Source organism: Nipponia nippon, unplaced genomic scaffold (genome assembly GCF_047370975.1).
Source record: "Nipponia nippon isolate SJK-2023a ecotype South Korea unplaced genomic scaffold, ASM4737097v1 scaffold_1, whole genome shotgun sequence".
In the NCBI taxonomy this organism is placed as follows: Eukaryota; Metazoa; Chordata; class Aves; order Pelecaniformes; family Threskiornithidae; genus Nipponia; species Nipponia nippon.
Genome location: NW_028262290.1, coordinates 164,314,052 through 164,330,951, shown reverse-complemented (window position 1 = coordinate 164,330,951; position 16,900 = coordinate 164,314,052). Strand labels below are relative to the sequence as shown.

The window sequence follows — 16,900 nt, the reverse complement described above, 5'->3', positions numbered from 1 at the left end:
CCTATTCCAAGAAAGGATTTACTGCAGATCAGAGTGACTTCCCAAGGTCCAGGCTGAAATACCTTTACTTGCCAGGGAGAGGAGGTGGTGTACAACGTCTTACGTGCCTTAGGCTTGCCATTGCTAGAGGGCTTCCTTTTGCACCTCGATACCCTTGCTCTCATGGGAAGTCCCTGCCAACAGCACGAGAATCACCTTTTCTTCCCTGTTTTCCTACTCTGTGGTCCTAAATTTTGGTTTACCTCAGGGGGAAGCGTTAATAATATGCACACACAAAGCTCAACAACCAGTGAGTGTGCAGAATCTTCCCCGATCCACATGTGTTCCGACCAGTGCTAGCAGCATCGTAAGCAGGAGCAACCAATAGGGAGTTTGAGCAGGTTGCAATGAAAAGTATATAGTTACTCTGGGAAAAGCATTATGGGGGGCACCGCTTCTGCAGTGGGGAGGACGCTTATGTGGGACATCTGGCACTTTTCCTGGCTAGGCCACAAGAATAGATTTCCCTTCTCTTTCCTCCCTCTTTCTCTCTTCTCCCTCCCTCTCCTTCTGTTTTTCCCCAAAAGTATTTTCCACTGCAAGAGGTGATGCATGTTATCAGCTACTTGACACTGCTAAAAATCTTTGTGCATGTGAACCTGTCTCAACATCTTTTGTGAAACATCTTTTTGCTCTCTACACTTACCTGAACGGAGGTTGTAGTGAGGTGGGGGTCGGTCTCTTCTCCCTAGTAACAAGTGACAGGACGAGAGGAAACGGCCTCAAGCTGCGCCAGGGGAGGTTTAGGTTGGATATTAGGAAAAACTTCTTCACCGAAAGGGCAGTCAGGCACTGGCACAGGCTGCCCAGGGCAGTGGTTGAGTCCCCATCCCTGGAGGTATTTAAAAGCCGGGTAGACGTGGTGCTTGGGGACATGGTTTAGTGGTGAGCTTGGCAGTGCTGGGTTAATGGTTGGACTCGATGATCTTAAGGGTCTTTTCTAACCTTAATAATTCTATGATTCTATGAAACAAAGTGGGGATCTCCATCTTCACTCATGTGGATGGCTCATTGATCCTTAAACTGAGGCATAAGGATCCAGGGAGGGGTTAACTTCCCACCTTGAGCTAAGCCCTTGAAAGTTATCCCTGCCTTCCTTGCAGGGCTTTTCATACATTCAAGCTAAGAGGGACAGCATCATGATGGATGAAGAGGCATTGAGAAGTTTAATGCTAATGTGGCAACATCCTTCTTTTCCCCCAGTCAATTCTTTTAATCTGCGTTAACCTGAAATTGCCTGATTTAAAAGTCTGGCGGCTGTGGTCTAGCCTCATTCCATCACCTTCTCATCACATTCTCCTCATCATCAAAGGACATCTCCTTTTTTTCTTTGTCTCCACAGTGTCTTCCTCCGAGGCTTGCAGAAATGTGACACTGATGATGACGTGGCCATGTGCTTTATCAAGCACGGAGCAGAGTTTAATAAGTACATCCAGTACCTGGTGGGAAGGGTACAGGCCGAGTCGATTGTTGTCAGCAAAGCTGTCCAGGATTTCTACAAGGTAAAACAGTAGCCAAAGTACCTGCTGAACATGCATCCTATAACCCACTGCATCAAGAAATGTAGTTGTTAATCACAAATGTGATCCTGAAAAGGATTATTAAATATTTTTATGGGAAATCATTTACAAATATAATAATTTTGTATTCATTGTGTAGCTCTTTCTGGCCAGTACAAACAATATGGGAACATATTTACATATGCTTATGCATTTATGAATATTATAAAGATTATACAGATATGAATGTGGCTGTGATTATGTAATTGTAATTAAGGGATGTTTTAAGGGCCACCATGTTATAAGATCAAAGGAACTCACATAAAATATTAGTATAGATAGGAAAATCCTGTTTCTCCTCTCCAGCTGCTCGGGATTGAAGTTCACTAGTGAAAACACACACACAACACCCCAGATCCATGAGCACGTGCATGTTCGTGGATCCCCTGAGTAGCAGCACGGCTCCTCTGTCCATCCAATACCCCTGTGCCCAGATCCTGACCACTTTTACCCTCTCCATGAGCCTCCTACTCACCAGCTAGTCCAGCTTGATGATCGCTAGAAAACAAATGCACGTGTTCACACTCACCTCACATTCACAGATCCCTCAAATTATCAGCCCAAGCTCTCAGCCTTCCTAATATCCATGCCTGGATCCTGCATCTCCTACTTGCAGCTAGCCCAGCTTGAAGTTTGCTGGTGAACTGCACACAGTTGCACCCACATGCACCAGGTCAGTGCAAAGGATAAACATCCAGCTCAGTGGCTGATGTCCCAGCATATGGACCCTGTGACCTGTGCTTCCCAGTCCAGGTGCCGGTGCCGAAACCCTCGCTCGCTCCGTTTGCTGGCACTGCAAACACACGGAGACCTCTTGACCGAGGTCTACTACCAGTTGCTGGCACTGCGTTCACCCGCTTCTGCCCTCCCACCCCCCAACAGCGCTGATCTTTCCTGTCACGCCATCTGGTTCTGCGAGCTTTGGGTCACGTTTCCCCAGCATCACTCCTGCACTGGAAAAGGAGATAAATTCAGCATTTCGGACATCTTGCAGTCTAAAATGATAACGAGCTGATAAAGGATGGGGGAGTTTTACAGATGTCCAAAATATGGGGTAGTAAGGTCTGGTAGAGCTATCTGGTTTTGGCTGAGTTAGATCTATGAACCAGCATCATGTGAGAATTTTCCAGGGAGTCATCCTTTCAATGGTTCTTTATAACAACATTTCTGCATTCCTCTATGTATTTTTTCAGAGATACACAGATGAAATTTTAACTAATGAAGATCCTTCCCAGCCACTTATCCCACCACTGCAGCACTACCTGGAAAAACCCATAAACAGGATCCAGCAGTACCAGACTATAATCAAGGTGAAAAGCTTTTGTTATATGCTTATATCTGTTAGGTTTATGTTCTGCTTTGCGCAGCTCGTGTAGAAGAATATTTTATTTTTATTTCATGTTTCTTCGCTTTCTTCTGAAGCAACTACAGCTGAAAGCTGCTTAAGTAAGACAGTCATCATCACCGGTGATGGTGATCTCTAAATAGCTTTTTAAATGTAAATCCAGGTAGAGGTTCACAGTCTCCAACCCCATAACGTTCAGCAAGCTTCATCTGAATGATCTTTAAATATATGCATATACATATATAAAAACCATGTTTATACCCATATATATATATATGAATACTTGTATGTATATATCCATGACAAGTAGGAATTCGCTTCACACTCAGCAACAGGTATGTTATAAAAGTAAGTAATTTTCAATGTGTAAGAAATTAACTTACCAGTTTCTCTCCTTGTGTTTTATACTGACATTATAGTAAGATGAAATTTTTGTTTTCTGAAAAGCCTTGCCTCGTTCTACCACCCTGAAATGTTTCATCTTTTAAGTTTTCATCTGTCCTACTATTTCAGGTTCTAGCCCAGACCACAAATGAAAGGTTCAAAGTAGCATTTTTTTAATGGTATTTTTCATGGGAAATAGCACTAGGATAGTCAGAAAGAAGACTGCGAAAATATTTCTGTACTCTAGCATTACAGAAGTGAGCAGTTTGAATAGTTTGAAGAAGGTTCAAATTAACTTTCTAATTTTGAGCACCTGCCTCCACACAAACACCAACATTTTAAAGGGTCTCTTGGAAGAGAGAGTGAGCATGCCTTCGTTACTAACAGAGAGGAACAGAAACAAGTGTGGAAGAAAAGAAGAACTGCCATTTCATATTTTTTCCATCCTCTCTTGTTTTGAATCTAATAGCAACTCAGTTTAGCACTGTCACATGAATTCCTTGCCTCATGGTATCATCAGGGTAAGCACAAGAGAAATGCAATGGATAAATTTAGGACTGCTTTGGGATTTTTTTGGAGTTTCAATCGCTGAACCATATCTGGTATTTGCTTCAACTTTGTCTTTGTTTAATATCAATTGATGTAAGGAAAAGCCAGACTAGCTAGTCAGCGAGGCTGCGGAATGGGTAGGAAAGAGGAGAATTTAGTAGCCAAGCAGCACATGGTGAAAGCATGGGATAAAAGTTGCTCAGGTGAAAAAGCTGGAACAGGTATTGAGAAACTCTTCGACTATCAAGGAAATGTATTCTTTTTTCCTGACTTCCCAGCAACTTTTTCTTCATTCATCTCCAGGAATTAATCCGAAACAAAGCAAGAAATAGCCAAAACTGCACTTTGCTGGAGCAGGCTTATGCCATTGTGTCTGCACTCACCCGAAGAGCAGAAAACAATCTCCATGTCTCACTCATTGAGAATTATCCAGGGACCTTGGAAAGCCTTGGTGAACCCATCCGACAGGTAACTGGAATTTCTCAGTCAGCATTAGTGCTATGCATGCTTTCACTAGTTTCTAAGTAGCCTTAGGTCCTACAAGAAGCTCCTTTAGAAATCGTATCTGAAAGAAAGAATTTGCTTATTGCCTTTCTTACTGGTCAGAGAGATGGGTCTCCTGGCTTATTTAAGGTTTGAAGCACCAGAGCATAGACGCTTATGGAGCAATTCACACATAATGTAGTTATTTGCCTTTCCAACCCGTTCATCAAACAGGAACAGATTTGCTCTAGGCCCCCACATGATTTTAAAGCATTTCATTTTTTCCTCCTCCTTTCTTATTATCGGCAAGTTACATGGGCCAACTCCTGAAATTACTGGCATCAGTGGGTTTTTCTGTTGACTCCTCAAGTGTTGGAAGCTTACTGGGCCTTTTCAATCTACGTGCTTTCATTTGATACAGATCTTTCAAAGAGCCTAATTTGCTGGGATGTTGGTACAAGGTAGCATAGTATACATTGCATATGCTCCATGTGAAAACATTAGATCAGCTTATGGATGTTCGTCCACGGCTGTTCGTATATCTTCAAAAGACCTGTGTGCTTCTCCAGGTCTCTTTCATGAAACAGATGTGTGTTTTAGGAGCACAGAGGAAAGGTGACCCAGCTATTGGGACACTAGTCTAGGACTTTCAACACCCTTACTAAAATTCCTGTTTCTTTGTAGACTTACTGTGTCATGCTGGGCAAGTTGGGGCCAATGGCATCCTGGTTTGTATCAGGAATAGTGTGGCCAGCAGGACCAGGGAGGTGATGGTGCCCCTGTACTCGGCACTGGTGAGGCCACACCTCAAGTACTGTGTTCAGTTTTGGGCCTCTCACTACAAGAAGGACATCGAGGTGCTGGAGCGTGGCCAGAGAAGGGCAACAAAGTTGGTGAAGGGTCTGGAGCACAAGGCTGGTGAGGAGCAGCCGAGGGAGCATGGGGTTGTTTAGTCTGGAGAAGAGGAGGCTGAGGGGAGACCTCATCGCTCTCTACAACTGCCTGAAAGGAGGTTGTAGCGAGGTGGGGGTCGGTCTCTTCTCCCAAGTAACAAGCGATAGGATGAGAGGAAACGGCCTCAAGCTGCGCCAGGGTAGGTTTAGGTTGGATATTAGGAAAAACTTCTTCACCGAAAGGGCAGTCAGGCACTGGCACAGGCTGCCCAGGGCAGTGGTTGAGTCCCCATCCCTGGAGGTATTTAAAAGAAGGGTAGACGTGGTGCTCAAGGACATGGTTTAGTGGTGGGCTTGGCAGTGATAAGTTAACGGTTGGACTCGATGATCTTAAGGGTCTTTTCCAACCTTAACAACTCTATGATTCTAAGTCATTTACTCTGCCTGTTTGTATCCTATGTCTTCCATGGGAATCACAGTGTATTGCTGAGTGGAGTTGTAAGGCTAAATTACAGTGATACTCTGGTGGGCATTCGTCTGTCCACATTTAGACATCCAAAAAAGAGCCCAATCACACCCCAAGAGTGCTTACTTCTCCCTAATGATGCCTAGGGGGAACCCATGTCACTAACTGAGCTGTATGTGTCTGAAGGTATGAGAAATTAATGTCCTGCTCTGGTGAAGGAGACTAAGTGAGCATATAAAGTGTCCGCATAACACACACAATATAATTTTCCATTATCATTAGTACTAGTGGAGTGTGCCTGCTTGACGTGAGCTCTGTATTTTTCTGGCAAGCAAGAATACCATTTAAAGGTCAAAGTAATGACAACCACTGTGTGCACCCCTGGTGGTGCTGTCAGCCTGATGCATCACCTTTAGCATTAGAAACAATCTGCTGTGCTGTAATAAACCAGACACATAAAGTGATGATGTAACAGTAAACATTTGTTACCTGTTCACTGAAAAATGATGGTGAGACATCATCATGGTAATTATTCCAGAGTTATCACTATGTGCTCTTCCTTCTTTTTCCTATCAGGGCCACTTCATTGTGTGGGAAGGAGCTCCAGGAGCTAGAATGGCATGGAAAGGACACAAAAGACATGTCTTCCTCTTCAAAAATTATATTGTGATCTGCAAACCAAAACGAGACACAAAGACAGACACGTACAGTTATATCTTCAAGAACATCATGAAGGTCTGGTCACTATATCCTCACCTAGAGCATTTCGCTGTCATTTAGAACTTCACATTTCTATCCAGCTTGGACATTTCACTAATCCTTTTCAGCTATTCCTTTGTTTCCAAAAGTCTTTGAAGCACAAGTAGAATCTACGCCCATCCCAAAATCTCTCTGCTAAACCTGTCAAAAACACGTCAGAAACCATCAGAAGCATGGGTGGATTTTTACCATGCAGCAATAAGATTACATGTACAAATGTTTATTCACCTCTGTTACCTCATTGAATTAACTGCATAACTACGTGATATTGATGTGAGTTTTGCTGTCTATAGTATTTGCTAGCATTTGTAGATCTTTGGTTTTGGCAGCCTGTAATGTTGGTAGTAAATTGGATGAAATGCTGTTTTAGTCATATGCTACGTTCCCAGAGGTTCTCTCTGCTTGCCATGTCCTTTCCTGACACCAATTCCTGTTCAGAAATGAAAAATTCAGAGGATTTGACCAGCTCATCTTCATACATTCAGGGCTTGGGTTAAAACTGCAAGAAATTGCAGAAAGGGTTTCCCCAAGGCAGTAGATGCTCAGCTCTGGTAAAAACTAACCAACCAAACAAAAAACCCATGGCGTTCTTGGCCTAGCCCAGTCAGGGCCTCCTGAAAATCTTTTTCTCTGTCCTCATTGATATTCATAGGCAGATTTTATTTTTCTAAGGAAAAAAAAAAGGGATGCTTTGCCAGGGAGTGCCTGCTCTGTAATTTCTTTTCATGTTGTCCCTAATTGTGCTATTTCTGGGCCCAACAGCGCTGCACTGTAGCGTTGGTGAGTTCCACCCTTGGGATACCCTTTAATGCTGGATGTTATTTTCCTGAAATGTGAGAATTACTCCCAGGAAAATGTCTGTTTGGTAACCAGAAATTCAAGTATACTGGCGAAAAGATTGCGAAGTGACCCTGCCTGCTCTTCAGCCAAAGCCGCGTTGCATTGCTAATGCAATCTGAAATCTTTAAAAGTGGTATAAATGATCCCTTTTGCTGTTGGAGCATCTAGTATCGCTTTAATGGGAATGGCACAACTCATGTCCGTTGAAGAGGGTACACACTTTCCATTTCAAACCTTGATTGAAGATGGTTCTGGTTCACAAAGGCTAGGTCCAGATCTGAAATGTCCTAAACTCTGGGATTTCAGTTACCGGAAAGGTTCTGGCTGAAATTCAGCCTTAAGAACACAGGATATGTGTTGACTTTCTTGTCCTCTTTCTGTCACACAGCTGAACAACATAGATGTGAACGACCTTGTGGAAGGGGATGACCGGGCGTTTGAGATCTGGCACGAACGAGAAGACTTGGTCCGCAAGTACCTCCTTCAAGCACGCACAGTGAATATCAAGAACTCCTGGGTGAAGGAGATCTGCGGCATACAGCAGCGGATCAGCGAGCCTGTCTGGAGTGAGTATGGCCCAAGATAGGCCAAACCTCTTGGTTTTTTCTTGGGTGGTCTCTCTGATTCAGGAAGAAGATTAGCAAAAGAGGGAGAGAAACCATCTAGGGTCATCTGCCACCTCTTAAACTGAATTAGGGTTGGAGGGTTTCCTTTAATCACTTCACAGACTGCTGAAAATAACAATTCATGTGACTTGACAGCATGCAGTAAACTTTAACTGGAATGATTATAGCAGTGTTATGTCCTCCACCTGAGCTGGGGAAGGCACCTTTATCAGGATGGCTCGGTGCTGTTTGACTCTCTCCATTTACCATCAAGACAGCCAAGACTGTATATCACTGAAGTGATTAAATTTACACAACAGGGGTCTCATAGGACCTGTATAGATTTTGAGGGAATACTAGAGCAGATGAGTAACTTTCTAATTACTCTTCAGTGTCTGTAACCTAAGTGTGGAAAACACAGGCTGAGAAGTTGAGAAAAGCTGGCTTTCCCTGGCTGTTTTAAGTGATGTGGATTGCCTTTGATGGAGGATCGGAGTCAGAGGCTGAAGTGGTTGCTCACTCAGCTCCCTGTCTTCATATTCATATGTTTTTGTCAATAAGTAGAGGATGTCATTTTCCAGCAAAATAGCCCAGAAAACGTGCATCTGAGAATGCACGAGATGAGAAACACGTTATTGAAACTTCTGAAACACAAATTGCACGGTTGGCACTAGAAATGCATTTGATTTGGCAGGGATTGCAGAAGGGTAGATGATCACAGAATTTGGTGACAAAGGTCCTGGCCCATTGCATGAAGAGCACCAGACTCCAGCGGGAAAAGTAGTCTCAGGACCTGATCCAGAGTCCTCCTCATACCAATATAAAGTCTCCAGAGACTTTGTTGGGTGCTGAATCCTCCACTTGACTTCTGACTTACATGGCTGTATCTGGGCCCATGGGTTTGCTCTGGATTTTTATCTTGTCATTCAGGCTGCTTCGTCCTCACTGTTATTTGAGATTCCACCTATTTCCTATCGACAAAATTTAGCAGCAAGGATATTAATCTTTATTGTCCAGGTATAAGCTAGAAATGGTGTCCTTTACAGTGTTAGGAACTTTGGCATCTTAAAATGCCAGAACAGGGTTGGTTTTAGTCTATATACACTGGAAACAAGTCTGCATTTTATTTTTGTGCTTTTAGCGAGATGTTCTAATGAGGAAGACTGTCAGAATAATTTTCCATAGTTTCATATGGTAGTAATAAAATAAAAGCCTCTTAATAAAGCATAGATTTTATTGTATGGAGACCAACAGAATACTAGTTTGGATATCAAGTGTGCATTTTAATTGGGGAACTATCTTAACTGCAACAGCTGTGTGGTGTCTGAATAACGGATGTGCTTATTAAAATCATGGCCTAAAATACTTCCAGATCAGCAACAAATCCCATATTTTTATGGCCCATCTTTATAGCCAACAGCAGACATTTGACAGACTGAATTTAGTCTCAGATAAGCAAGGACAGCATGTCACCTGGAAAGTCATTAGCTGCTAAAATTTCCTGTTCAGCTTTCCATTCTGAACCTCACAGATTTGCAAAAATTATACCTATTCTTATCTTACTTTGTAGCAGCCAACCTATGGACAGAGCCCCCCTCCTCCAGACTAACCTGCTTATTCTGATGTTTCAGTACCTCCAGACTTTGAAGAAGAACTGGCAGATTGTACAGCTGAGCTGGGGGAGACAGTCAAGCTGGCTTGCAAAGTTACGGGATCTCCCAAGCCATCTGTCTGCTGGTACAAAGGTATGAGCAGCAAGTCATGAAATGCATCCTCCAAATTTGTTCTAATATTGCTTTGTGCTAATTGGTTAGTGGGTAATCTAAAAGCTGACCACCTAGAGATACCCAAGTTAAAGTTAGCTACTGAACAACCCAAGTAACGTAGATCTTCCTGTGAGCTAATATACCCTGCTTTTTCAGGTTTGCCTGTCAGTCCGTATGAATCCACATCTTGTGGCAGTTAGACAGCTTCTAGTAAATGAACAACTTGTTTGAACTAGTTCAGATGTTTCCACGTCATAGCACAGGCAGCTGTGCAGACATACTCTTTTCCCCAGCATTACTGTATTGCAGAGGAAACAGCTTTGCTATAAGTTCACGCCTTGTAAAGATCTGTTCTGCATGTTTACAGTCACTTTGGAGGTGTTTCTTTGGCTAGCAAATCAGAGCTGTAACTGCCCAGCACATACTCTGGGACAATTTCACTTCTACATGAGGATTGATGATGTACGAGATCCCTCAACAGTGCTTTTGCCCACAGGATGTTTTGTAGAGAGCTGCAGGAAGATGAAGAGCTCATTCCTCAACTACCAACATCAGCTGCAATAAAGCAAATACAGCTCTCAGTCCTCTCAAGCCAAAAAGCTGGATGAAATTCCCAAGGAGAAAACATAGTTGATACTAAACTCTTTACGAAAACTTTTTTCCCCTTTATCTTTAAGATGGCAAGCCTGTGGAGGTGGATCCCCATCACATTATAATAGAAGATCCCGATGGCTCCTGCACATTGATCTTGGACAACCTAACAGGTGTTGACTCAGGACAGTACATGTGCTTTGCTTCCAGTCCTGCTGGAAATGCCAGTACCTTAGGAAAGATTCTTGTTCAAGGTAAAGTCCTGCACAGATGCATTGTTTTAAAGGGGTCTGCTATGTAATACCTTAAACATGAATATTAAGACATTCCAGAAGTTCTGTATAACATCTACTGGATAATACTTTAACAAAATTATTTGATGTACAGGTGTAGTCAATTGTTCTTAGGTCAAAAAAATGGCTCTTCGGTGTCTTGTTTGCAGACATCATGAGAATTATCTGGTCAGGGACACATTCTTCGTATCTGGTCATATTTCCAGTCACTAGCTACATTTATCCTTGTTTTGCAGTGCCACCACGGTTTGTGAACAAGGTTAGAAATGCTTATTTTGTGGAGGGTGAAGATGCTCAGTTTACCTGTACTATCGAAGGAGCACCTAGGCCTCAAATCAGGTCAGTTCTTCAAATCACACTGGAACAAATCCTGTTTTCCCATTTTGCATGATCATAAGAGTCTCCTGCCCTTTCTTTCAAGGTTATGACTCTTTCTTCTCTGTCTTCCACCGTAACCCCATCCCAATGCTGCCTCTTCCCAATCCCAGCATTCCTGGGATTCTCAGCAATTTGTTCTAGCTAGCATCTGAAAAGAAATACCTACAGATTATACCTGCCATAGGACTGTATCAGATCCTGATACAACAGGATCGCCCTGACAACATTTTATCATTCCTTTCTCCTCCCTGCCTTACACTTGAATTTATTTTATCAGCAATCAGTCTGGGGTATTCAGACAAAAAATAGCTTCGCAAGATTAGAAGCCCTTTTGCCTGCATGAGATTTTTTGAGAAGAATCTCATAAACCTGTGCAGTTTTATCCACGTGTAATCTACCCACCTGTAGACCCATCTTCCAGGATCCAAACTTTTGTCTAATGGTTAACTCTTGAGTTGTTTGCCCACTGGTCTGATAGATGGATCAGTGAGCTGGGGACGTCTTGACACTGCATATTTTTTCCTGGCTTATACTCGGTGTTTTCCACGTGCAGATGGTACAAAGATGGTGTACTGTTGAAAGACACAAGTAAATACCAGACTTTCAGTGAACCACGGAGTGGCATAATAGTCCTGGTGGTCAAGAACCCTTCCAATGAAGATATGGGACACTATGAATGTGAGGTAAGTTCGGAGAGATTTAAAGATCTGCTGTCTGACATGACATAGGTAGGAGAATTCATTTTACTGGGAGAAATCCATTGCATGAGAATAGTGGCTGAGTAATTGCTGCCACCTGCCATACAAAAAAGTTTATACAAAGTCAGGTTCTCCTGAACTAGACCTGGATTGTGAACATCCAAAGGCTTCAGAATATTCTGATCTGAGAGTTTGGTAGTTCAAATAATAATTGAGTGAGCTTGTTCCGTAGCTTAAATTCAGATCCAGATCTCTAGAGGTACCTCTTACAAAGTTTAGGACCATTTTGACGTGACGTTTTGTTTGTGGAGAGTCTTTAAGTTAGAACAGATTCATGCCACTACAAAGAAACCATCCGAAGCCAAAAGAAAGAAATTAAATCTAAATGGAAGTGTAGACCACTGAAATTCCTATTTCTTTAGCAAGCATATGTGGAAGTATGTAATAAATTAAAATAAATGTGCTGTAAAATATTTTCTAAAGATTTGTCATAGTCTATGCATTCATTGTAACAACATAGTAATAAGCTCTCAGGGCTCAGCCATAAAAACTGTTGACCTTGACTGAGGAAATTAGCATGGGTCAGCTGACCCATGGTAAACAGTTCAGCTCAGAGCAACTTCACAGTTATTCCACAGAAATTTTTTAGGAAGTTTGATATAATTTAAAGACTTCTACTAGAATTTTAGCAAAATCACGTTACCTTGCATTTGCCATTAGCTAAGATCCCAAGGTCCGGTATTCCCTTGGCTGAGTAAGACTCAGTTATTAATGGATGATAAACGAAAAAAACTCTTTAACTGCCACTTAAATGCCATACAGCAGGAATCTGTGCCTGTTGGTAGAGACAGAGCTACCTCAGGACCAAGTCACTGGCTGCAGAGCAAACTGCAAATAACTAAGTTAGCTGATGTGCCGTAACTTGTCCGTGCGAGTCATTTGTGGTAAAGCATTATCATGAACTCCACTGAGCAGCAATGTGTTCATACAAACTCTAGCTTAGGTTTGGGATCACACCTTTGCCTGTTTCTGTTGTCATGTAATTGCAATGAATTTGTAATGTAGGATAGGAAGGGTTTATTATACGAAAACATCCTGCGTTTCATTTGGTACTGCATGATTCTCTTTAGCTGGTGAACAGATTAGGGTCTGCAAAAAGTGGAGGAGAACTTTACCATCACAGTGCTGCAGCCCTGACCCAGGAGAGGAGAGGAGACCAAGCCATTACCATAGAAGGTATGATCCTTGACCAGCTCTGTAAGTATGTCAGTGAATTACTCTAAAACCATCTCATTGAGGATCGAATATATTTGCCATCTTATCCATGTTGATTGTTGGTGTACACGTATCTGTTTGTCTATCAAGATGTGCATGGGTATACTGCAGCTCAGCTCTATACCCATCACCATCTGTTGATTTCCAAACCTGGCAAATCAACTTCATCATATAATGTTCATAAATGCATTATATGAAAAAGGAGGAGCAAATGAAGGGTATGTCACACCGCCACTAGTGCAAGCAAAATGTTTCTATTCCTGTGGGAATACTTGAAAATGTGTGTCAGCCTGGCAGAACATGAGTTACATACTGCTGAGAAAAAACAGAGGCCAGTAAGTAAAGCTGCAGGCATATTGTGATCATTTCTGAAATACCACTGAAGACCATCTGGAATGACTGAGAAAGCAGAACTGACAGCACTATATTCTGAGCAGTATCAGTTCATCCGTTATCTAGGACTGTTGAGGTATTACACACCACACAGTCATAGAGCCTGTTCCTTTTTTTTGTCCGCATGTTTCACCAGAATTGGTAGGGTGATATGGACTGAGTTTACACCCATCCAAAACCACATCTTTCTTAACACCTTTAAGATGTGACTGCCTAAAGTTACCTTCTTATCAAAGGGATCTCCACAAGCAGTGTGTTAGACATGCTTGCTATAAACCCATCACAAGTGAGTTTAAATCGGCGGCTGCATCTCCGTAAGGAACATTTCCTGGTGTGGGAAATTGCTTCTTTGTACATCTTAGAAGTGTCCTTGGCTGTCTGAGCATGGGCCAGCCAGTGCTGCCTCTCTCGAACAGTTCCCAGCAGCGGTTTAGGAGATAATACAGCCAAGGACCGTTTATAATAGATAATAGATAGCTTACTGTTTTAGAGGGTAAGAGAGAGGACTAAGATAGGCATCCTCATCTTCAGTGTTTTCGCATTGACTTGTGATAACAACAGGGGATCAAGTGTGCTTTTGACAGGGGATAATTGTTATTATGAACATTCAAGTGAGAGCCATCAAACACAAAGGCATTCTGACTCAAGAAGCTGCTGAGCAGCAAATGACTGGAGTCTAGAGAAATATTCAGGGAAAATGGTACTCCACTCCTATTTTTATTCATCATTTTCCATAGGCTTCTGCTGTTGGCCCTGTCTGAGACAGGGTCCTGGTCTGGATGGACCTTTGGGCCAGTCCTCTGTAGACACTGATTTTGTATTACCGCATTAAGAGGATTCAGACACAACAGGCTGTTAAGATTAGTATCCTGATCTATGTACTTGCTTGTCATGGTTTTATGCTTGCTTTCCTTGTAGTCCTTTCCCAGAGTACCATCAAATCATTCAAAAGCGTTACAGGGAGAATGGTGTTAGTAGTATAGCAACACTATAATTGTTTCAGCAGGATAAACCTTGAACTACTTGAATGCTTTGCCCTTGCTATGCCCTAAAGAGAGAAAAATGAGTTGTATACAGGACGTAGAGGAACACAAACAAATCACTGTGTTAGGGTGGCATATCTTGACGAAATTCCCTTGTACCAAGGCAAAAGTTGTTATAAAACCAAACAAGGGCTGTAAAACAGTGGGAGGAGCATTGTTCAGCTCTTGGGGTTGCAAATGCATATGTTCAGCCCCGAATTACTCATGTGCTGTTACTCCTGCAATCATAATAAAAAATGTCATGAGCTTGGTTGAAGAAATATAATTGGAGTTTGCCTGGAAGCTTCAGAAATCTTATGAAATAGTTTTTGATCTGTGATGTGCAATTGCTTGAACTTGGTAATAGCAAAGGAAATAGATCCCTGAGTCACCTCCAGGGAGAAAGAGAGCTGCTTCAGGCCAATGGAGCAAAGAGCAGGCTCATCCATGGAGCCAAGAGGATTGTTCTGAGCAGAATCGCATCAGGGATGCATTTGGCATAATGCACTTGACCGAGGAGGGAATTCATTGCTTTCTTGAGAATCAATAACCAGCCTTGATCTACCTATGGAAAAATCAGGCTCATCTGGCAAAGAACTGGAGGACGGATGGATTTTATGAAGGCTTTCTGTTTCCATCCTTACCATCCTTTCTATTTGGGAAAGTGGGATGATTTGTAACTTCACCAAGAGGACAACATTACTGCTGTGTGGTACTATTACAACAGAAAATAGATATTGTCTCTGTTTCCTAGCTCACCTGCATGGTGGGTCTAAGTTTTACCTGATTTATCGTTGGTTCTGCAAAATGACTATTGTCAGTCTCCTGAGGCACCCAAGGGGCTTTAGTTGCAACTGTGTTTGTTTTTATCCTCCTGCCTTTCTGTACTGTTTATTGTACTGAACTAAACCTACTGTCACAATTTGGGATATCGTTAGTGCAGTGGTTTACGAGCCTGGACCTGCAGTCAGTGATGGTCCACAGTCCAACACCATGGGTCTCAAAACCAAACTTCTTGTCATTAGGTTTAAATTCACACGATAGGGATTTGCTGATCCATTGGAAGGACCAAATCCAAAAAGGACGGAAATCACTGGACTAAGGGGTCCCCTTGCGAGCACCCACAGCTTGGGCTGCAAGCCTGAAACGCTGAGTTCTGCCTTCAGCTACACCTGGTTGCTGCACTGAAGTCAATGGAGAGTTGCTTTAAAAATCCTTTTTCTGTGGATATTGGAAGAATTTTAGACACTTAAAAAAAAGGTGTAACCGAAAGAAGATCCTTCTCTTTGACTTCAAGCTGACTGTCTGCTTTGCACCTTGCTGCTTAACCTACACACAGCAGATCTGGGCTGATGTGCTCTGGCATCCCTCTTTAACATGTTACTATTGCAATTCATTCATCCCAGGCTCACTAACTTGTTCATTTTTTAAGAAAAACAAAGCCCAGAGTTTTCGAAAAGTGTTGCATTCTCACCTGGGCTGGCAGGTCCGGGACATATAATGAGATAGTTGATTGTAGGGGAAGAATCAGCTACACAAGTGGAGGCAAGAAGAGCCATAAAGAAGAACGCCCAGCGCAGTTACAGCCTGACGACAGGAATCTGTTGTAGCCTTGCCTTACATCTCATGCAGAGCTTTGGGCAAGTTATTTAGTTGCCTTGTTTGGTAATACCCACCTTGCAAGGAAAAGCTAAAAATTGAGGCTCTCGGATCGAAGATTGCTTTAAAACACAGAGGAGCATTAGATCTCTTAGTGCTACCCTTTTACTGAAGAAATAGGGCATAGGAGTTTGTCCCCTGACCTTTTTAAAGTTCCCTGGTTGGGGTGATGGTTAGGGTATTTATTTTGTTATTTTTATTCTGTTGTCATTGTCAGTTAGTCTCATTTTTGGGCTGGCCACGGAGTTTTCAGTGTAAATTCAAGAGAGCACAATCTGCCTTTACAACCATGTCGGTCACTGCAGGAGTGGAGACTTTTTTTTTTTTTTTAGAGAGTGCAAAACACTTGCATTTCATTCACATAATTTAGGAAACAGTGTTATGTCCATGAATTGCTCATTTTAAGACTAGCTTTAGCAGTTTGTGTCAGATTGGTGCATCCCCTGTTGCAGATTAATCTCTTAAGTGTTGCGGAAGAGGGGTGAAAGCAGAGCAGTGCTCCTGTGGTTTATGGCAGCAATGTGTACCCTGCAGGAAAAATAGGTTTATGCTTCTGTGAGTGGAGAAAGCAGACTTAAAGTTTGTAATAAAGGCCATAAATCACCATTCATCCATTCAGAGCAACAAGAACTGACTTATCCTAAATGTTTCATCACTTGTAAGTCAATGATTTAACGTATTAACCAAAGAGGAGTCTAGTCCTATAGAAGCACTGGCTGATCCTAATGCTTACAGCTTTTAACCTGCTTATCAGGGGCTCCTGCTTTGCAAAGCTGTTTTCCTAAAATGCTATTGAACAAGTTGAAATGATAAATCCGGTGCTAAAACGGATGCAGAATATTTTCCTCTCGGGGAAAAAAAAAAACCAAACCAAAACGAATTCTCTCATCCTACTTTCATGTG

At 42.3% G+C, this 16,900-nt stretch overlaps 1 protein-coding gene and 1 long non-coding RNA gene across 6 annotated transcripts in view; one reads left to right on the top strand and one right to left on the bottom strand.

The window, feature by feature from the left end:
- OBSCN (obscurin, cytoskeletal calmodulin and titin-interacting RhoGEF) overlaps nucleotides 1-16,900 on the top strand; it is a 196,106-nt gene that overhangs the window by 137,564 nt on the left and 41,642 nt on the right. For all 5 annotated transcript variants that reach the window (XM_087731710.1, XM_087731701.1, XM_087731692.1 and 2 more), the window contains 10 exons: nucleotides 1,382-1,541; nucleotides 2,792-2,908; nucleotides 4,180-4,344; nucleotides 6,295-6,453; nucleotides 7,706-7,883; nucleotides 9,554-9,667; nucleotides 10,366-10,533; nucleotides 10,809-10,911; nucleotides 11,504-11,633; nucleotides 12,779-12,884. In XM_087731710.1, the coding sequence (XP_087587836.1) occupies nucleotides 1,382-1,541; nucleotides 2,792-2,908; nucleotides 4,180-4,344; nucleotides 6,295-6,453; nucleotides 7,706-7,883; nucleotides 9,554-9,667; nucleotides 10,366-10,533; nucleotides 10,809-10,911; nucleotides 11,504-11,633; nucleotides 12,779-12,884 (1,400 nt within the window). The remainder of the gene's footprint in view (nucleotides 1-1,381; nucleotides 1,542-2,791; nucleotides 2,909-4,179; nucleotides 4,345-6,294; nucleotides 6,454-7,705; nucleotides 7,884-9,553; nucleotides 9,668-10,365; nucleotides 10,534-10,808; nucleotides 10,912-11,503; nucleotides 11,634-12,778; nucleotides 12,885-16,900) is intronic.
- Nucleotides 4,333-9,667, bottom strand: LOC148057695 (uncharacterized). Its single transcript, XR_015698780.1, has 3 exons — nucleotides 9,533-9,667; nucleotides 6,208-6,389; nucleotides 4,333-4,441 (listed from the first exon to the last, which is right to left on the bottom strand). It is a non-coding gene; the product is annotated as an uncharacterized LOC148057695 (long non-coding RNA).